Source organism: Pipistrellus hanaki, assembly GCF_964339955.1.
Source record: "Pipistrellus hanaki genome assembly, chromosome: 16".
Lineage (NCBI taxonomy): Eukaryota > Metazoa > Chordata > Mammalia > Chiroptera > Vespertilionidae > Pipistrellus > Pipistrellus hanaki.
In genome coordinates this window covers 23,977,461-23,999,281 of record NC_140518.1, presented here as the reverse complement: position 1 = coordinate 23,999,281, position 21,821 = coordinate 23,977,461, and the positions used below count along the sequence as shown (strand labels likewise).

General features: G+C 50.4%; 1 protein-coding gene and 1 pseudogene across 2 annotated transcripts in view; both read left to right on the top strand.

The window, feature by feature from the left end:
• LOC311610962 (RNA transcription, translation and transport factor protein-like) overlaps positions 1–21,821 on the top strand; it is a 281,083-nt pseudogene that overhangs the window by 65,722 nt on the left and 193,540 nt on the right. The window lies entirely within an intron of this gene.
• Positions 16,362–17,241, top strand: NOG (noggin; the record flags this gene model as incomplete). The annotated part of the gene is made up of 1 exon (XM_084863126.1): positions 16,362–17,241. The coding sequence occupies one exon, from the start codon at positions 16,362–16,364 to the stop codon at positions 17,073–17,075; it is 714 nt and encodes a 237-aa protein (XP_084719252.1). The 3' UTR covers positions 17,076–17,241.

Genomic DNA, 21,821 nt, shown 5'->3' with positions numbered 1-21,821 from the left:
CCCGCTCCCCCTCCTCGTGGCAGCCACCATGCTACTTCCTGTCTGTATGGACAGGAATACTTCAGGTTCCTCCTATAAGTGGAGTCATACAACTTTTGTCCTCTTGTGGCTGGCTTATTTCACTTGGCATAGTGTCCTCGAGGTGCACCCATGTTGCAACATGGGTCTGAATTTCCTTCCTGTTGAAGGCTGGCTAATATTCCGTTGGATGTATGTGCCTACCACATTCTGTGTGTCCGATCCTCTGTTGAGGAAAACTCTCATTATTTCCACCTTCTGGCTATTGTGAAGAATGCTGCTCTGAACGTGGGTATACCGGTATCTGCTCAAGTCCCTGCTTTCAGTTCTTCGGGTGTCTATCCAGAGATGGAATTACTCGGTCACATGGTTTAGTTTTGTTTTTTAAGGAATTGCCGCGCTGATTTATATAGCAACCGCATCATTTTACATTCCCACCTGCAGTGCACAGTTAACAATTTTCCATATCCTTGCCAACTCTCATTTTCCATCCTAATGGGTATGCAGTGGTATCTCATTGTGATTGGGGCAGCAAAGATTTTATTTATTTCATGTTTGCTTTGATAGTTCCTTTTAAATAATACGTTACAAATACCCACCAAGTATCTCACCTGCTCTCCCCAGAATACAATCACCGTATCCAAATTAGTGTGTATAAGTCCCACTAGTTGTAAGCTTGACCATCTCTACTTGCAGCTATTAATAATTTAGCCCTAGCCAGATTAAAGGGTACTGGGTTTGATTCTGGTCAAGGGCACATACATCAGTTGCAGGTTCCTCTTTGGCCCAGGCCCTGGTTGGGGCACATGCAGGAGGTAACCAATCAATGTGCTTCTCTCACATCGATATTTCTCTCTGTCTTTCTCTCTCTTCCACTCTCTAAAAATCAATGGAAAAATATCCTCAGGTGAGGAATAATAATAATAATAATAATAATAATAATAATAATAATTTATACTACCATTCTATGAGTCACATTTGTTTCTACTTTTATCTCTCCCACCACCACCCTATATTAGTTAGTTGTATGAGGAGTACCGAAGCAGAATTCCAGACTAAACAAAAAGAAGCCATCAAAATAGATCACAGCTTTGAGCTTAGGCAGAGACTTAAGCTGTGCCACTTTCTATAATATTTGACTTCCCTGAATTTTAGCATCCTAACTTATGTTTTCCTCAAAAACATCTAAATGAGATAAAAATATATATATAATGCACTCTACTAACCACATGGCTAGAACTCAGTAACTGGTAAGGAAGAAGAGGTAGAGAAGAAAGAGATTAACATCAATTTTCTTATTGAGCTGCTGCCTCTCCCCAGCTGTCACTCACTCATAATACCAGCTGGCTATTCTTACCCACCTCTTCCCATTGCCATAGGGTAGCACAGAACAGGGGCAGAAGCATAAGATAAGAAATGTGGCCCCATTTACGCGTTGCTAAAATGCTGATCTAGGTCATCATCGGGAGTGAGGGTCCCCCTTCTGCCAGCCCTCCCCCCGCCCTGAGGGCTATGGAGACTGGAAGCAAGCAAGGAAGGACGAAGGAAAGCCTGAACTGTTCTGCCAAGTCACTCTACTTGGGGCAGGACATTCAGCTCAGGCCCTGAGCCTGGCTACAGAAACTGTAATCCAATACCTTAATCCACTTCTTCTTCAAAGCGCTGCCGTTCCTGCCAGGTGGATGGAACCCCAGTGGTGTGGAGCCCGCCCGAGAAGCTCTTGCATTGGGCTGCGTCATGCCGGCTGGGGAAAGCATACCCAGAGGGGCATTTTTGGCCTGGTGATCTGGACAATTGCGGCCGCAGAATGACAGCTCAGAGTACCTAAAGGATGTCTAGGGAGTCGCACCTCAGCGGTGTTGACAGTGAACCTGGCCATTGATCCAGGCACCCCCAGGGAGTGCTCACTGTGCCATATGGTGTGCGAGGCTCTTTGGCTACACAAAGAGGAGTCGGACACCCAGAGGAGCCTTGTCTTCAAAAAGATCAGTGCTCTTTGGCCCTTTTGGGAAGAGCTTCTGAAGCCACCTCTCCGAGAAGATAGTAGGGACTGGGAGAGGTGGAGTAGAAGGGAGAGAAAAGAGTTGCAATGCCCACTGGGTCCTGGGGGTCTCAGGGATGGGGGTGGGGACTCCACCATCTTTCTTTCCAAGGGCGTAGGCTGGGTTTAGCCTGACATGCCACAGCAGCTGTGCCTCCCCAGAATGAGCTGGGATCATTCAACCATGCTCCGACCCCCATCCCAAGCTGCAGCTTCCTGGGACAGAGCCAGCCACCCTTCACCCCAACCCCTGCCCTGGCTTGCTTCTGCTGCCAAAGAGCATTCAGGCTACTGAGGGTGTTGGTACAGCAACAAGGCCATGCCCAGTTCGGCATGGGCACACCATCGGTGTGTACCAGTTAAATAACAAAGCATCTATTTTAGTCAAATTGGTCTTTTATCTTCCAGATATCTAGAAGGGATATGATGTCTAAGAAAAGATCACACATTATAAGCTATGACTGCCTAGATTTGCTGCATTAACTAAGACATGGACATTAGTTTTCACCACCAGGATTTCCTTCCATCCACTACCAGGATCCATCATGGTCCCCAAAAGCCATTCAACAAATCCAGAGATTCATTCACTTACTAGGCACCTACTACATAGCAAACACAAGGCTAGGTACTGAGAATACAGAGATGAACTCCCATATAAAGAGCTCCCTGTCTGGCACTCAAGACAAACAACTTCCAAGAATGCAAACTGGTCACCAGTAAACTAGAGGAGGGCATAGAATGGTGTAGAACAACCATGTCCAACTCAAAGGCTAACATGGGCCAAACAAACGAGGCATGCGGCCCACAGGCTGCGAGTGTGACATGCTTGGTGTGGAATCTGAGGGAGGGAGGGACTAATTTCACCCCGAAGGAATCGAGAACAGAGGAGGCGATGTTTGAGCAGAATCCAAAAGGTTGCAGACAAATTTTCAAAAGGGTTAAGTAATGTGTAGAGCCCTCCAAAGAGTTCTATACAAGCTAACTCTAAGGTGAACAGCAGAGTGGAAAGAGGTGATGGGGAAAAGGTAGACTGTGATCAGATTGGAAAAGGCAGCCGATGTCATCATTCTATCGTGAGAGCAAGCAGGAGACTCCTGAGAGTCATAAGAAATTCCCTTTCTATATACAAGATTGCTTTAGCCTGTTCCTCCTTCAGGAATCCTAAGACTTGGGGGAAAATGAGAGGGCTATTTGGTGCACTTCGGCAGGAAGCTATCTTGCCTTCGGAATCGTCCTATCTGCAAGTCCTACTTCTCAGTAGTAGATCTGGAGAAATGTTCATGACACGTGAGGACTTCGCTCGGGACCCTCACCAAACCCCCACCCCACAACCAATCGTGACCCTGTAGTCCCTAAGAGAGGACAAGTGTCCCGAGGCTTCCCTGACTGTCAAAATGTTTAGAAGAAGCCTATGGGAATCACACACAGAACAACGAGACTACTTCCGATGTAAACGTTCATACTATTGAGGAAGCTTGAGCCATAAACATTTAGCCTCCAATGTTGCTGCCTAGCCTCCCAGGCCAGGGCCTGAAAGAAAAGCAAAGTTTTATAAAATGTGATCTGCCAGGATTTTCTCTCCACCTCCCGGCTGTGGCATGATAATAAGGGTACCTCTTACTACATCTAAAGGCTCATCTGTGGTGACTAAAATCCTGGAGGTGAGGGAGGCAGCTTTGCATTTTCCTCAATGTATTTTGCTGACCCACCTCAGCAATTCACTTCTGAAACAATGCAAAGTGAAAATGAGGTTGGAACCACAACCTTTCCTCGTTACAGGCCCACCGCCCTCCCTGCCACCTCCAGGCACTGCAAGGGCCCTTCTCCCAGCATTTTGGGGATTATCTTTGCGAGTTTAATCAAGCTTTACATTAACTAGTTAATAATATGGTTAAGCCTTTGTGTGAGGAGAGAAACCTTTGTCTGAAATTGTAGTGTGATGGATTCATTTTGTGGGGAGGAGACCCAAGGGCCCAGGCATTGGACTCTTCTCTAACCTTATCCATTCTCTCTATCCTGGGTGGAAACATTTCTTTAAAAGTTTATGTATACAAATAATTTACAAAATTATTTTTTTCTAAAATCCTATACGTAAGGGATCATACCTTGGAAATATCCTGCATTGAAAACCTGAGGATGGATCCTAACACCTGCTGGTAAAAAACCAGTCACTGTTTTATTTAGTTTTATTTGTATTTTACCTAATACATTTACTTAAGATCTTAATTTACTATGCCAGAGAAAAGATGGGAAATTTTTGTGGTAGGTGGAGAATGCCTGATGAGTTAGAGGACTATAGGAACCCCTTTTATTTTGATTTTTATTTATTTATTTATTTATTTATTTATTTATTTATTTATTTATTTATTTCAGACAGGATCAATATCCCTTGTTCATTATGAAAGTTAACTTTTTCTATATAGAAACTAATGATATTATTTTCATCTATGGAACCCCTTTGAGAAATGTAAGGAGGTTTATATAACTCTGAAGCCTCTCTTTCATTTTCTGTAGGTTTGTTTTGTAAATTACTATAATGAAATGCCATGGTTTTGTTTTTTTCTTAATGGAGGACATTTTTTAATGAAGCTTGGCAAAGGCACTAAGGTGAAACCTTAGATATAAGAAAAATAAAAGCAGTTGGGGGTTTCAGAGACATTGTTTGTCTTGAAAGTGGTGTGAAGAAGCTTGATCAAAAGCCTCGTTTTACTACAGTCATGCTCCATTATGGAGGGTGGGACTGAGGGCGGGGTGGGGGAGGGGAAGATGAAATGAACCCTCACCCTGACTTGACCAGGTTGCCCAAAGCGAGTCTCCCTATTGCTGGCTGGTGAGGATGACCTTGGAAATAAGTCAAATATGGATTCAGATCAACAGAGCAGTAATAAACCAATGAAGATCAAAGATCAATACCTTAGGAAGACCTCTGGGCCCGTAACTCTGAGCTAAGAAGTCTTGCCCTGCCTCTTGAGATGGTCTTTGAGGCAAATATGGCCTTGGGAAGCTCCCTCGCCTCTCTGGGCCTCAATTTCCCAATCTAAAAAATGGGTAGATAGCTGTCCCTACTTCAGAAGCTCCTTCTGTGTGATGCAGAGAAGTTAATGTTTGTAAGTCAGGTGGTAACTTCCTAACTATTAAACTTGCATTCTTGTTTATAAAACTGAGAGAGAAAACCCTCAACTTAGGTGATTTACTGAGTGTACTTGTTAATAATACAGATTTTTTTTCAGTAGATGGAGTTAAACATATGTTGATATATACTGTGGCCAGATTATTGTGATCTCTGAATGAGTAATAATTTGGCCACTCAGTGTATATCCTATATAATAAAAGGCTAATATACAAATTGTCCCCTCAACCAGGAGTTCAACCAGCAGGCAGGCTGGCCCACCACCCATGTCCCCTCCCCATAGCCAGGCTGGCTGGACCCCACCCATGCATGAATTCATGCACCAGGCTATATATATATATATATATATATATATATATATATATACACACACACACACACACACACACACACACATACTGAGTGGCCAGATTATTATGAGTACAGAGATCATAGTAATCTGGCCACTCAGTGAATATGTGATTTGATATGTATTCTATTTTGTTGTATTGACAACAAGCTTCAAAACTTCATCTGTCAAATTTGCTGAACATGTTAACATCATAGATATTTTTACACTTAAAAATGTCAAATTTCATGAAGAAAAAAAAGAGCATTTGTGGGAAGTTTCAATTCATTACTTTATTTTGAAGAAAAGTGCTGCTGAAAGTTATCATATATTAGGGAAGCTTGTGGTGAACATGCTCCATCTCAACATACTAGTGAACCGCTGGTCTAAATGCTTCAAAAGTGATGATTTCAATGTGAAAGACAAAGAATGTCCAGGTCAACCAAAAAAATTTGAAGACCAATAATTACAAGCATTATTGGATGAAGATGTATGTCAAACTCAAAAACAACTTGCAGAAAGATTAAATGTTGCTCAGCAAACGATTTCTGATCATTAACAACCAATGGGAAAGATCTTAAAAGAAGGAAAATGGGTGCCACATCAACTGAAAGAAAGACAAATGGAAAACCGAAAAGTCATCAGTAAAATGTTGCTTCATTGGCACGAAAGAAAGTCTTTTTTGCATCAAATTGTGACTGGCAATGAAAAGTGGATTTATTCTGAGAATCCCAAATGCACAAAATCATGGGTTGATCCAGGTCAAATATCAACATTGACTGCAAGGCCAAATCGCTTCGGAAAGAAGACAATGCTCTGTGCATTTGGTGGGATCAGGAAGGTATGGTATATTACGGGCTTCTAAAACCAGGTGAAACCATTAATACTGATCACTACCGACAACAAATAATCCATTTTAACCACACTTTGATCATAAAACAACCAGAATGGGCCAGAAGACACAGCAAAGTAATTTTGCTTCATGATGACGCACCATCATACACTTCAAAACCAGTTAAGGGCACGTTAAAAGATCTTGCCTGAGAACTATTAACCTACTCACTGTATTCACCAGACCTTGCTCTTTCAGATGACAACTTGTACCGATCGATGGCACACGAACTTTCTGAGCAACACTTCAAAACATACGAAGAAGTGGAAAATTGAGTCTCTGAATGGTCTGCCTCAAAACAAGAAAAGTCCTATTGGGACAGTATCCACAAATCACCTGAAAGATGGGGAAATGTGTAGCTAGTGATGGACATTACTTTGAATAAAGCACTTTTGATGTTTCTCTTGAAATTATTGTGTTTTTTTTATTACAAAATTTGCATTATTAACTGATTAATGGTTAATCCACATGATTAACTGGTTAATAGTTAATCCGCATTATTAACCCGTTAACAGTTAATCTGCATTTTTTTTTTTTTTTTACAGAGAGGAAGAAAGAGGGATAGAGAGTTAGAAACATTGATGAGAGAGAATCATCGACCAGCTGCCTCCTGCACACCCACCACTGGGGATATGCCTGCAACCAAAATACATGCCCTTGACTGAAATCAAACCCGGGACCCTTCAGTCCACAAGCCAACTTCTATCCACTGAGCCAAACCTGTCATGGCTAATCCAAATTATTAAACAGTTAATAATTAATATACACTATTAACTGGTTAATGTTTAATCCAAATTATTAGTCAGTTAATAGTTAATCTGCATTAACCCATTAATAGTTAATCTGCATTATTAACTGTAATAATGAGGATTTTGTAATCAAAGAAAACACAATAATTTCAAGAGAAACATCAAAAGTGTTTTATTCAAAGAATAAAACACTTTTGATGTAATTTGTGGATACCATCCCAATAGAACTTTTCTTGTTTTGAGGCAGACCATTTAGAGACCCAATTTTCCACTTCGTATGTTTTGAAGTGCTGCTCAGAAAGTGCGTGTGCCATCGCTTGGAACAAGTGGTCATCTGAAGGAGCAATATAACAAAATAGCATACATATCAAACCGCATATATATCAACATATGTGTAACTCCATCTATTGAAAAAAAAAATCCGCATTATTAACCGGTACACCTAGTACTTCCAATACCCAGCCCCCACTCCAAGCTCATTCCTGGCTGCAGAGTTTTGATCAAGCATGAGATTGGTTCTTGGTGCATTTCAGTTTTGTTTTGTTTCTCAGCCCAGTGGTGGTTTTGACATGGGTATTACTTTTGAAGGCAATCTGATTTCTCTGTCCATGCCTGAGACAAAACGGTGTCTGTCACCTACTTAGATGCATGGGCACACACACACACACTTGCACACAAAAGCCCCTCACACAGGCTTCTCTCTCACTTCACCGTCTACATGAGCACTGAACCATGTAACCAAACCTGAAACAGAGATCATGCAAGTACACCAGTTGGCCCTGACCTGTAGCCTCGTGCTGGCTTCAAAACTCTTCAACACATACAACTTTAAATACCATTTCCATCTTTTACTAAAGTATGCCTGATAATAACTTTAGGGCAAGTTATTTCCTCTAAATTCACAGATTTTAATCTTTTGTTGGTTTTTTCCTTAAATACAAAAGTAACGATCACACTTCCTCTTTGTTTTAAAAACAGATTTATATGAAGATAAAACAAAGAAAAAAGTGAGTTTCTCTCCCTTCCTCATCCCACTCGTGTATCCCATTCTTTAGGGGTAATCGTTACAATGAATGATTTATAAACATATTTTTAGGAATTTTTCCGCACACACAAAATATCCCTGACATAGAGATGAGAAGCAGGGATTCTAGGACTGAGCAGCCTAGATTTTGATCAAAATCAAGTTTGTCTTGGAATAGTGACTGTCATAAAATATTTAGGACCTCTAATCACCATATTAATACAGCTTCCAAGGTTTCTTTCAAGTATTTCTAAATTCAAGTCTAAATTTGAATTGGATTTCAAACTGCTTCAGGCCCTCAATGGCCCTCCATACAAGGCCCCTCGTCTTCCACACTCCAGTCCTCCAGCTTCAACACTTAGCACTGCCAAATTGGCCCCAGAATTTGTATTATGTGGAAGCCCACTCCAATGCCCTAGATGTGATCCAGCCAACCCCCCATCCTCACCTGTCTAGCCTGTGACCTCCTATTGGTCTTCCTTTTTTTTTTTTTTAATATATTTTTACTGCTTTCAGAAAGGAAGGGAGAGGGAGATAGAAACATCAATAATGAGAATCATTGATCGGCTGATGCCCCTTCCTGAGGATCCAGCCTGAAACCCTGCCATGTGTCCTGACCTGGAATTGAACCAGACTTCCTGGTTCAAAGGCCAATGCTCAACCACTGAGCCATACCAGCTGGGCTCTCACTGGTCTTTCAAAACCCAACTTGGACAGTGAATTCCCTGGTGAGCCTTCTTGGATCCTCCATCCTACTCTACCTTCCTATGCTTCGTCATGGCAATTGACATCCTGAATTGTCATCTTTGATTTATTTTCTCCTTTTTACCTCAAAGAGAGAAGGGACTGTATTTACTCCTTAGCAAGCAGATGAAGGCTTCCTCGGGGCACAGGCCTGGTGAAGAGGTGGGTGAATTAGACTGATGGATGACAGTAGGCAGTCACAGTGAGAGATTTCCAAGCCTGCACCAATGGGTGGGTGGTGGGGAGACAGAGTTAGGGACTAGAAAAAAATTCAGGGGCAGAAGAAAGTGGCATTGGATGGATTCGGTGGCTGGAACCTGTGAATCACCCCAACCACTTGGAATGGGGGTGGCTTTTAACTTTATTTTTCATTCCATTGAGCTCCTATCTCCTTGTTATCTTGAGTCTCGGAGGGGATAAAGGAGACCAGACCATGTGATCTCAATAAACATCTATCTGAGGCAGAAGGATGAGGGGATGTGGGGGGAATGTGAGCCCATGTTCAGATGGGTGCTTGTGTATTTGAAGAGGAGAGGAGGGAGGCTGTGTAATTCCTCAGAGCAGGTGGCTAAGGGGGGTGGTCTCCAGAAACCTTTATAGCCCAGACGACAAAGGGAGAGGCAGAAGGGCACTCTGTGTGTGTGTGTGTGTGTGTGTGTGTGTGTGTGTGTGTGTGTGTGTGTGAAGGGGGGAGGAGAGCATAGGGGGTGTGGGGGGGAGAGCATAAAAGTGTGGGGGGGAGCATAGGGAGTGTGTGCACAGTGTGTGTTGGTGTGCACCCCAGTGTGTTTGTGCTCACTATTCCTGTATGTGTCAAGAAATGCATCAGGCCGAAACCTGTTTGGCTCAGCTGTAGAGCGTCAGTCTGCGACTGAAAGGTCCCAGGTTCGATTCCGGTCAAGGGCATGTACGTTGGTTGCAGGCACATCCCCGGCAAGGGGTGTGCAAGAGGCAGCTGGTCGATGTTTCTCTCTTATCAATGTTTCTAGCTCTCAATCCCTCTCCCTTCCTCTCTGTAAAAAATCAATAAAATATATTTTTTTAAAAAAAAAAAAAAAGAAAGAAAAGAAAAGAAAGAAAAGAAATGCATCAGGATCCGCACAAGTGGGCACTTATGTGGGTCCTTAAGGGCAAGGGGCGGTGGGGCGCAGCCCTAGAGCACCTAGGGTTTATATTTCTGTTAATTTGGAGACAGTCCTCATTGCACAGAGCGGCCCACCATGGGAACCCTTCAGCATGCCTGTGGGCAATGGGGGAGCATCATGTGGTTCATTTTCCTTTTGCAATACTGGGCCCCAGGGTCCACAACTCAGAACCAAGCTGTGTGTGTGTGTGTGTGTGCGTGTGCGTGTGCGTGTGCGTGCGCGTGTTTGTGTGCTTGTGTGTGTGTCTGGAGAGAGCCGGACTGCACAAAGATTTCCTCTCCAGAGGAAAGCCTCGGGTCCATCCGAGCCCCAGACTCCAGCGGAGCAAACAGCTCGCGGAGCCTGAGAGCGGAGGGCCGGGCGCAGAGGCAGGGCTTGCAGGCTCCTCCGAAAGGGCAGACGCCAGGCCTGCTGGCGTCGCCCCCACACCCGCCTGGGCCCCCCACATCAGGGCCGGCTAAACATGAGGAGGCTCCTGTCTCCAGGGCTGGAAGAGAGGCGCCCTCGTTAAAACTCAGATAAACAGTTTATCAGGAGATGAATGAGCCACCAGGCTCCAGAGTCGGCTCCCCTTCCCCAGCGTGGAGCCGGCGGGGAGGGGGCCACGGGCGGAGCGAGCGGGGAGCCAGGCTGGGGAAGGAACAGGGCTGGGCGGCTGGGCGGCTGGGCTGCTGGGCTGCGGGGCTGGAACCAGCGCCTTTCCTCCTTTTGGCCTTTAGCTCTGTCTCTGTTCCTGGAGCTGCATTTCACATCTCTTTCCCCATTTCCCCACCCCAGCCTAAGGTTGGGAGTTACCGGCCTCCCCTCTCCCTTCTTTCTCTCCTCCTTTCTGCACCCCGCACCCCTCAAATGCCTATGCTAGTCAGAACTTCACTGTTTTAACTAGAATCCCATCACCAACAGGACACACACACACACAATTGGAACGTATGGTGAAGCTGACCCAGCCGGTGTTCCCCTGGTCCCCGGCAGGCCATGGGGCATCCAGCACCCTCTGTCTGGCCTCAGAAGTCCCCTCCACTCCCTCATCCTTCCACCAGTCAGGAGAGGAAAGTGGCGAGCCTTGTGGCTGACTTCTCCTCACTCTGCCAAGTTGGGTCAGTTTCAAAAAGTGCTACCTTGGGTCTCCGTGAGGAAAAAAAAACCATCCGATTCAACTTTGATGAGACCTGAGAGACAGTCAGAATCAGAGGGTGGTGGTTTTCATGGGCCTGGGGTGATGCCAGGCCTAAAGGATGGCAGCTATCCTGTCTTCTCTGTGTCGGGGGAGCACCAGAGAGATAAGGTGACTTGCCCAAGGTCACACAGCGGTAGTTTGCAGGTTTTCCAACGTCCAGCCTCATGTTCTTTGTACATCACCCAGGCTGCCTCAAGTTTATGTTTCCAGAACAAAAACAAAAAAAGAAAGAAAAAGGCAAAAAAAAAAAAAAAAAAAAAAAAAAAAAGGCAGGGAGAGTGTTGAATTGCTCTTAGAACCAGCATAAAAGCATCCTGGGTCCTCTTGCCTTGACCTGGAGTTGCCGAAGCAGTTGTTCAGAGGAGTGTTTCCGTGTCCCTTGCCCAGAGCATTTACAGGGAGAGGGACAGAAGTCCTGGGATAAGAACACTCACCTGGTTCACTAGATTCTTCCTACACAGGTTGCCAAGGCCCAAGCCCCTAGCCCATCTCCCCTAAAGTCCAAACAGCCCTCCACAGCGAGGGCCTGATCCGAAAGCTGAGCTGATAGCCATCCTTCCCTTGGTCCATCTCCCACCCCACAGCTCCCTTTTGAAGAAATACAGCCCTCTTTGTCCTGCTTGTCAAGCTCCCTCTTCAATGGAGCCGCAGAAGCATTGCAATGGGTCGGCTGTTGAGTCCCCCCAAGAAATGCCAGTGCCCCTCCCCCAAACCCGAGGGCCCGCAGAGGTGGGGAACAGTTCAGCTGCCTATGCAGAGTGGACAGAAAGCAGGCCCGGAGGTGTGGCAGTTGATTTCAACAGCACCCCAGCCCCTCCAGGCCTCTGTGGCCTGGACCTGAGATGGTGGTTGGCCTGTTGAGGGCAGTGGGGTCCCCTGAAGAACTAACAGTTGCTGAAAGGCTGCTGCCCGCTCTACCCTCTGCTCCGGGTGCTGTGCTGTGCTGAGCTAAACATGCCCTCCCTCCCCTTTCCAGAGCACCGTTCTGAGAGGTGTGTGCCAATCCCTTCGGACAGATGAGGAAATGGGACGTTGGGGTTAAGATGCTGCTACGCAGGTAACCCAGCTGGGGAGTGGCAGGGCCAACATTCCCACTGAGAGCCACGGGACCCAGAGGTGGTCTTTGTGTTGAATTTCCCTGATTGTGGTATTTCCTCCTCCATCCAGATCTTCTGTATCCAGATCCTTGTATCCTTGATACAGTGTTCCCATCTGTTACTCCGGGATCGAGGAGGAAGTGGTGCCTGCTCCTTACCCTCATCCTCCTCCTTGCCTGGGACCTGCACCCTGAGTGGCTGAGCTGCACGCAGACTCAAATTGTTCATCTCCTCCTCTCCCTTCGCAGATACATCTACCCTTTTTCTTCATGAGGCCCAGCTGAAGCTCAGCTCTACCATTAGTATTACTATTCGTATTAGTAATGTTAGAGACAATTACTTTGTCTCTGCTAACAGCATACCCCAATTCACCCAGTACCTAAGTATAATGGGCATAGATAGAGTGGGGGACCGACAGTAAGGTCCCCCAAGTGGGCCATTTCAGAACCCCACAGTGAAGAAGGGTAAGTGCAGTATGAACATGGGATAGCTTTTATAATGTTTTGACTTTGGGAGGGTCATCATCATGTACTATCAAATTTCCAACAGCATTCGGAGCATAGCATGACACTGTAATGTTTCTCAAAAGTGGGCATGGGTTCTTCAAAGGTTGTGAAACACTAGTCTACACTGTTAAGAGAATAGACTTTTTTCCTGGCGCTTTTTTAATGTTTTCTTCGTGAGCTTGTCATATCCCCCTTAACTAGACTACAACAGTCATGGAGGGCGGTGATCGACAGTGAGTCCTTTCTTCTTTGTGTTTTTCTCCCTGGTCTTCACCCCATGGACATTCTATAAACAGGTTACCCAAACTTTTGTCTAACATGGTTTGTTTTTCATCCCCCAAGGGGGGGCTTTTTTATTCTGTTCAGTCAAATCTAGCCAACCTAAATAAAGGGCTGAAGGATCTGGGTTGGTTTTCAAACAAGAATGGGTGGTTTGCAGTAGGAGGGAGAGAGAGGAGACTGATGGACCAGAGACCAGCACAATAAAACATCCCTAATTGGAACCTACCATCTCGGGAGGGCCGGGCTAGACATTAGCCTTTGAACTCGTTACTGAAAAATTATTTTCTTTAGTGAATTCACGGCAGTGACAAAATTGCTCTGGAACATTTAATCTTCCTAAGAAAACAAACCAGTGCCAGCCCCCTAAAGCACATCAAAAAAGAAAGGAGCATTGTGTAAGCGCCTACTATGCTCCCAGTTGCAGTCACACATTATTTCAGAATCCATTCAATTCAAACAACCAACGAGGTGTTCGTATTTCCATCAAAGCGAGATTTCCTTCTAAGGCAGTACCTTCATAGTCTAATTCTAGATAGTGTCTAGACTTGAACGTTTAAGAGAATGTTTTCAGCTGAAACTGGCCAAACCTCCCAACTGCTGAAGTTTTGCAGAAAGACTGTGAAACAATGTGTTTTCTTCCATAGACAGATGACAAACTTCTGGAGGGACGTGTAGGACAGCACAGGTTGAGAGGAAAAACGAGATCCTTGGGGAAAGAGAGGAGAGTGTTTTTGCGCTGTCCCAAGGAGACCTCCTAACTCTACTCCATGGAATACTGGTGAATACTGAGTCATTCACTCCTAATCTCTCTTCTCCAGCTTTTTTCCAGACTCCAATCACATCCACCACAAAGGAAAAATGAATTTGAGTTTTGAAGCTTGGGTTCTGTTCTTCATCCAAGGGAAAATTAACCAGAAGTGTCACTTCCGTATCCGTCTCCCATGAGAGAAACTGCTTCTAGAAGGGAAAGCATCAGGTGGGTTTATTTAGAATCACAGAAAGGCAGGACGATACGAGTAATGTAGTTGTCACTAATGCAGACAGTAAGGGATGTGATGCCACAAAAGTGACTTGTCTAAGGTCCACATACTCCTATCAGGCTGGAGCCTCGCCAGGACTCAGGTCCCCTTACTACCAGTTCGCCTTTGAAGTTTCTCATCTGCACTCTTGCCCATGGATGCCCATGTAGCGCAGTACTATTCTTGTGGCATTTGAGGGACCCCGGGGGGTGGGGGGAGCAATCTCAGGGTTTATTTACACTGAGGTCCTGGCGAGCTATGAGAGAAAAGCAGGCACCGGGATAGACACGCAAGCACTGACAAGGGCACAGAGCTGATCAGATGGGTAGCCCTCAAACCCACCTCGCAGGGCCACCACCCCCCCCCCCCCCCCCCATGCCAGCGCGCCAGGTGCAGGACTTGCGCCATGCCAGCAGAGGGCGCGCCGCCCCCAGGGAGCCGAGCGGCGGCCGCGCTGAGCCCGGCGTGTTCGGGGAGCTGCAGACAAGCCTGTCGCGCCCCTACAGTTCGGCCACTCAGGGTGCAGGACCCGGCCAGGGGGGGGGGGGGGAGAGGAGGAGGAGGAGGAGGAGGAGGAGGAGGAGGAGGAGGAGGAGGAGGAGGAGGAGGAGGAGGAGGAGGAGGAGCGGACCCCCATCGAGGGCCTGGGTAACAGAAGGGCAGGAGTGCTTCCTAGGAATTGCGCTCCCTGACTCCCCCAGAGCAAAATGTGTGTGTGAGGGGGAGGGCGAGGGCGGGGTGGTGGTGGTGGTGGTGGTGGTGGTGGTGGTGGTGTGTGCGTGCGTGCGTGTGTGTGTGTGTGTGTGTGTGTGCGTGCGCGCGTGCTCGCGCTCGTGTGTGTGTGTGTGTGTGTGTGTGTGTGTGTGTGTGTGTGCTGGGGGAGGGGAGTTTGAAGGAGCCCGGGAGAGAGGAAAAGCGAGACGCGCCCAGGTATAAAGCTCCGGGCACATGGAGAGATCCTTTGCACCGAACTGCACCGAGACGCGAGCCCCCAGCACCTCCCCGCCCTCCGCAGAGCGCCCGGCTAGTGCGAACCCTCCGAGTGGACCCCCTAACCCCGGCCCTGCACCCTCCAGCCCCGCTCCAGCAGCGGCCGTGAGCTTTCCCTAGGACTGGCCCTGGCGGGGCGCCTAGAGCCCCAGTTGCATTGCTCCAGGAGAAAGGAGGGGGGCGGTGCATTTGCAGGAGGAGGAGAAGGGGGGTGGGTGGTGGGGGAGAGAGAAAATTGCGCGGAGACCTGCCAAGCGCCGCTGCCGCCGCCGCCGCTGCCGCCGCCGCCGCCGCCGCCGCCGCCGTCGCCGCCGCCGCCGCCGCCGCCGCCGCCACCGCCGCCGCCGCCGCCTGTGAGCTCGGGCGGGCGGGCAGCCGGCCTGTCGGCTTCCCGGGACATCTCGGTCCAACGGGGCACAGCCCTGGGCGCTGCCGTAGCCGCCGCCGCCGCCGACGCGAGTGCAGGCGGCTTCCCCGGGAGCCTGTGCCGCTCCGGCTCCTCGGCGGGGGTGGAGGAGTGGGGGGTGGGGTTGTTGTTGGGGGGGGAGCAGGGGGAGGGGGCAACGCCGAGAGAGTCCGTGGTTTCCATGGTGATGGAGCTGAAAGTGCAGGAAATTTAAAGGCTTGGACCCAGCGAGACAGACAAACCGGTGCCAACGTGCGCGGACGCCGCCGCCGCCGCCGCCGCTGGAGTCCGCCGGGCAGAGCCGGCCGCGGAGCCCGGAGCAGCCGGAGGGACGTGCCCCCAGGACCCGCTCGGCCAGCGGCGCCGCACCGAGCAGCAGCGGAGCGAGGGGCAGCGAGAGGAGGAGGAGGAGGAGGAGGAGGAGGAGAAGGAGGAGGAGGAGGGGAGAGCGGCTCGTCCACGCGCCCAGCGCCGCCGCCGCCGGCTCGGGGAAGCAGCAGCGAGGAGCCGGCGCCCCTGCGCCCGCGGTCGCCCTGGAGGGATTTCGGATGCCCCGCCGCGGCCGCCGGCCCGAATAGACCCGCCGGGAGAGGAGTTGCTGCGGCGGCCAACTTGTGTGCCTTCTTCCCGCCCGGGCGGGAGCTGCCGGCGCCGCGCGAAGGGCTCTCCCGGCGCCTCATGCTGCCGGCCCTGCGCCTGCCCAGCCTCGGGTGAGCGGCGGCCGGAGGCCGGGGAGCGCGGCGCCGCCTCCGCCGCGGGCTCGGCGTGCTCTCCTCCGGGGACGCGGAACGCAGCGGCGGCCGCCCCGGCGGCATGGAGCGCTGCCCCAGCCTGGGGGTCACCCTCTACGCCCTGGTGGTGGTCCTGGGGCTGCGGGCGGCCCCGGCCGGCGGCCAGCACTATCTGCACATCCGCCCGGCGCCCAGCGACAACCTGCCCCTGGTGGACCTCATCGAGCACCCGGACCCTATCTTTGACCCCAAGGAGAAGGATCTGAACGAGACGCTGCTGCGCTCGCTGCTCGGGGGCCACTACGACCCGGGCTTCATGGCCACCTCGCCCCCCGAGGACCGGCCCGGCGGCGGGGGCGGGGGCGGCGGGGGGTCGTCGGCCGGGAGCGCCGAGGACCTGGCCGAGCTGGACCAGCTGCTGAGGCAGCGGCCGTCGGGGGCCATGCCGAGCGAGATCAAAGGGCTGGAGTTCTCCGAGGGCTTGGCCCCGGGCAAGAAGCAGCGCCTGAGCAAGAAGCTGCGGAGGAAGCTGCAGATGTGGCTGTGGTCGCAGACCTTCTGCCCGGTGCTGTACGCCTGGAACGACCTGGGCAGCCGCTTCTGGCCGCGCTACGTGAAGGTGGGCAGCTGCTTCAGCAAGCGCTCGTGCTCCGTGCCCGAGGGCATGGTGTGCAAGCCGGCCAAGTCCGTGCACCTCACGGTGCTGCGGTGGCGCTGTCAGCGGCGCGGGGGCCAGCGCTGCGGCTGGATCCCCATCCAGTACCCCATCATCTCCGAGTGCAAGTGCTCGTGCTAGAACTCGGGGGGGCCCCCCCAGCCCGCACCCAGACACTTGATCGATCCCCACCGACGCCCCCCTTTCTCCCCCCCTCCCCCTTCCGCACCGTTACAACCAGTTCCACCACCACCACCCTCTCAGGAGGGAGATTCAATGAACTTTTTTTTTTTTTTTTTTTTTTTTTTTTTTGGCTACAGAGACCTAGCTTTCTGGTTCATGTAATGCACTGTTTAACTGTGTAGGAATGTATATCTGTGTGTATATATACGGTCCCAGTTTTAATTTACTTATTAAAAGGTCAGTATTATACGTTCAAAAGTTACCGGCTTCTACTGTATTTTTAAAAAAAATAATTAAGCAAAAGGAGAAAAAAAAAAGAACAGAGAGAAAAGAGAGAGACTTATTCTGGTTGTTGCTAATAATGTTAACCTGCTATTTATATTCCAGGGCCCTTCGCATGGCGAAGCAGGGAGGGGGGGAAAGTTATTTTTTTTTTTTTTCTTAAAGTACAAAGAGAGGGGAGAACTTTTGTAGAAGGACTTTGAAAAAAAAGCTATTTTCCATTCTTCGGAAAGTGTTTTTGGTTTTCCTTGGACCTCGGAGAAGCTATAGAGTTCAATGTTATTTTACAGTTATTGTAAATATAGAGAACAAATGGAATGACTAATCATTGTAAATTAAGAGTATCTGCTATTTATTCTTTATAATATCCCGTGTAGTAAAATGAGAAAGAAGTGCAGAGCAGGATTAAAGAAAACCACTAAAATCGACTGGCTCCACACTGCGATTCTCTGTGTTGGTGATTGATGGGAGGGTGGGGGGTAAGGGGGGGGGGGGCGGCGGGCAGGGGGTGCCGCTGTGCTTATGACGCCTGTGAGGGGAACGGGCTCATTCCCTCTCGGGGTGTGATGGAGGTGACCACTCAATTTTTCATGGTGGGGGGGGGGGTGTTCCCGGCCCCTCACTAGAGCATCACGTGGCCTCTGCCCAGTCTCCCAGCTTTTTCTCCCTGTATCACCGAAGCCTGGGCCTGTCGTGACCTCGACACCCAGCCGGCCCCCTGGAGCTGACCCCAGGCTGGGCCGGGGGAGGGGGGAGGGTGGGCGGCCGCTTTGTCCTGCCTGACAGGCCCTTCACAATGGGGACACGTGTCTTTCACACCTACCCTAGGGGCGGAGTGCCGCTGAAACTTGACCCCCGAGGAATGGGGGGAGAGATCAGAGCGCGCCCACCCAGATCCCACCACCCGTCCTGCCTCGCGCACCCCCCCCCCCCCCCCCGCCCACCTCAATATTCAGCCCAGGTTAACCCTTTGCACGCTCGGAAATTACGATGGTAATTCCAAGATGAGGAATCCACACTCACAGCCTCCTCCTCCTCCCCACCCCACCCCCAAAATCCCAGGCCCTCAGCCTTAATGTCTGGGAGATTTGACACTCCCTTCTCCCCCCCCCACCCCCCCCGCAGGACCTAAGGAAGACTCAGGGTTTCGGAAAGGTCCCAATTGGATTGGCGGGGGGGAAAGCCATCACTAGGTCCTGCCATGGGGAACGGGGTGCACCCTTCTCCTTCCCCCCCCCCCCCCCCCCCCGCACCCCAGCTCTGGATGCTGACTCCACTTGGAGGGTGGGGAGGGAGGAGAAATCAGAACCCAGGTCTTTGAGCTTCTGGGTTAGATTGGGGCAAAAGACGTGTTACCTCTTAAAGGGACCTGCAGAGCATCCCCCCGCACCCCCACCACACCCCCTCCCTAAAGGAAGCCAACTCCTGGGGCGGGCGCTCGACTGCGCGCGTCCCTCCGCCTGAGTCCGCGGCGGCGCCCATCCGCGCGGCTCCACGTGGGCCTGACACCGCTGGGGCTCCCTGTATTTATCTTGGACTCCAAAGTGGCTCTCCTTTGCTACCTCTCCACCCCCCCTCCTTCTTTCCCCCCTCCCCCCCACCCACCTCGGAGTCCAGGCGAAGCTGCGCTAATTATTTCAGACCTGCGCCCTGTCCCCAGCGCAGCTTCGGTGCCCCCGCCCCGCCCGCCCGCCCGGTCCCCGCAGCCCTGGCGCTTTCTTCCCTCCCGAGGCAGCCTCGGCGGCTCCTCATTTCAATAGCCTGGCCCGCGAGCCGCAGCCCCCTCCCCGGCGGCGCTGCCTCCGTCCTGAGCCTCGGGACAGACGTGAGGGTATTCATTAACCGGGAGCCGGGGAATAACGGCATTATTCCCCCCGGAGAGGGCACCCTGCCCCCGCCGCTATCTGAGGCTTCATTGTAAAAGGATTAAAAGTTAAAGACCTCCATCTTATGATTCTTTCATTTAATCTTCCTGGCGCCTGGGAGACATGCTCGATGGATGATGGCTTTTAAAATATTCCCAATGTCGGCTACCTTAAGACTCCGAGCCGGGGCAAACAAACGTAATTTATTTCCAGAAGAAAGGGGATATTGAGATGTTTAAGTTTACGAACCAGCCGTCCCCCCTCCATGTATATTTGTGAAGGCCTGACAAATACCCAAATAACGTTAAAAAAAAATCAGCCATTCATCACTTATGAATTTATGCAAAACTTTCTGTGCCCCGGGCCAATATTTTTTTAGACAAGAGTTTCACTTTTGCGAGAGGTGGAGGTGGAGGTGGTGGTGGGGAGCGGGGAGGGGGGAGGAGGGGGTTTGGCGGGGGGGGGTGGTTGGGGGGGGCCGAAAAGCAAGAATTTTCATGCCTGGTAAACACGCGAATTATGCGAAGAGAGTTATTCCCAGCTGGGCGGGCAGCCAAAACTCCGAGAGCGAGCCGAGGCCAGCGCCCCCGCCCCCACGTTGGCAATGTCATTGGATTACAATGCGAGGTCTTCCCCCTCCGCGACGCCCCCTCCCTCCGCCCTCCGCCCTCCCGCCCCTCCTCCCCACCCCTGCCCACTTGGAAAACCCGCTTGCTCGCAGCCGGCCAGCTTCTCGGCTTTCAGATCAGGAGCCGGTGTGAGCTAGGAGGACCCGGCTGGCTGCAGAGGTGACCCTGCCATAGACAGACCACCGGACAGACAGACTCCAAGGCCAGCGAGCGAGCGGAGCCACTCCAGACTGTGGAGGGAGGCGGGGGGGAGAGGGGGGTCCAGCCGGACCCAGGCGGTCCCGGGAGAGAGCCCAGGAGGTGCTGGTTCCCCCAACACTGTGACTAATGCACAGCCGGTTCCGTCTCTATCATTATTAATGTTGATAATACTAATAATAGCATCCACACGGAAAGGAGTGGAGAGCTCTGGGCAGAGAGGCAAGAACACTGTCCTTTGCGGTCACCTAGTGCCCATCTCCTCCTGTGAGGAGAAGGAAAACGGATCTTGGTGTCTTCTGAGGCTTTGACAGCCTGTGTCCATGAATGTCTGCAGCTGCCGGGACCCTGCCTCCTCGGGATGGAGATTTATAACTCTTTCCTGGTGCAGACACATCCGCTTGTTCAAAATCCTGGAGGAGAGTAGAAAGGTGCCCACCTTCCCCGCCCTCCAGCCCTGACTGCAAGAATTCACTCATCAACCCTCTGCTTGTGGCTCTTCCTTTTGTTCCTTCCTTCCGCTCTTCCCACAGGCCCCACACTTCATGCACAAGCATACTGAGGCCAAATGTCCACGGAGAGCCAGCCCCCAGGGGGAGGGGAGTCTGGGAATGGGATCTGGTTGCCTGTTGAGATGGAGAAGGCCAGGGGTCCATTATCAGTCTTGCTGGTGAGACTCCTGGGAAAGAGGGTTGAAGTTTGGTGGCAGCTGCAGGAGGGGGCTGGCCCTGTATTAAGAGCTCTTAGCGGGGCGGAATGGGGACAGCAGGGGGAGGGCCCAGCCCATATTGGTATTTTGAAGGAGTGATTCATCCTTTTTCTTTAATGCTCTTGGAATGCCAGAGCTGGAAGGGGAGCTTAGATTCCAATGCCCACCCCTCCATTTACAGATGAGAAGACTGAGGCCTCAGGAGGGATTTGCTGAAGATCCCGCTGATTAATGTGGCTGTGGTTCTCTGAGGGGTCTCCGTCGTGCCTCTGCACGGCTAGCTTTTTCTATATTCTTTTGTTTATCTTGGTATTGTTACTATTATTACTTTGGCCGGGGAGAGTTCTTTCCATAATTGACACAATGACCATTGATCATCGGGGGAGTTGATCAACCGTCCTGCTATCTCTAGTCACAAGCCAGCTCTTAAGGGTGTCTGGTCTGCCAAGCGCTGAGGTAAGCCCTTTACACCCATCCTCATCCAAGGTCTCTAAGTTTCCAAAGAAGGGAGCTGGAGCTCAGAGACAGTAAGCACCTTACCCAAAGCCACACAGTAAGTGATAGAGTTATCATTCAAAATTGGAGCCGATGCTACCACCTCTGCTTTTTCTGTAGCTCTGTAGAGATCCCCATTGGGGAGCCACACAGAACATTTCTGAACACTCCGTTATGTGCCAGGACCCTTCTCCCCCATGTCCCTCTGACTCCCCACCCCACCCCACCCCCTCCGCAACACACACATAAGGAGTTTATAATGGAATGGAGGAGGTAAGACATGAAGAGCAAGGTAAGTGACGAAAGAGAAGATAAACAAACCTGGGCCATATGGGGAGGGCTCACTGTTGGTCTGGGCAGCCAGGAAAGGCATCTGACTCAAGTCGCAAAGAACAAGTTGAATGTCAGCCTATGGTGGTGGGGATGTGAGAGGAAAGGGCCTTTAGAGGGAAGAAGCAGAAGAGGTAAAGAATGTGGGTCCTTGGAAAACAGCTCAAGCAAACTTGAACATAGGATGGACCCAGGC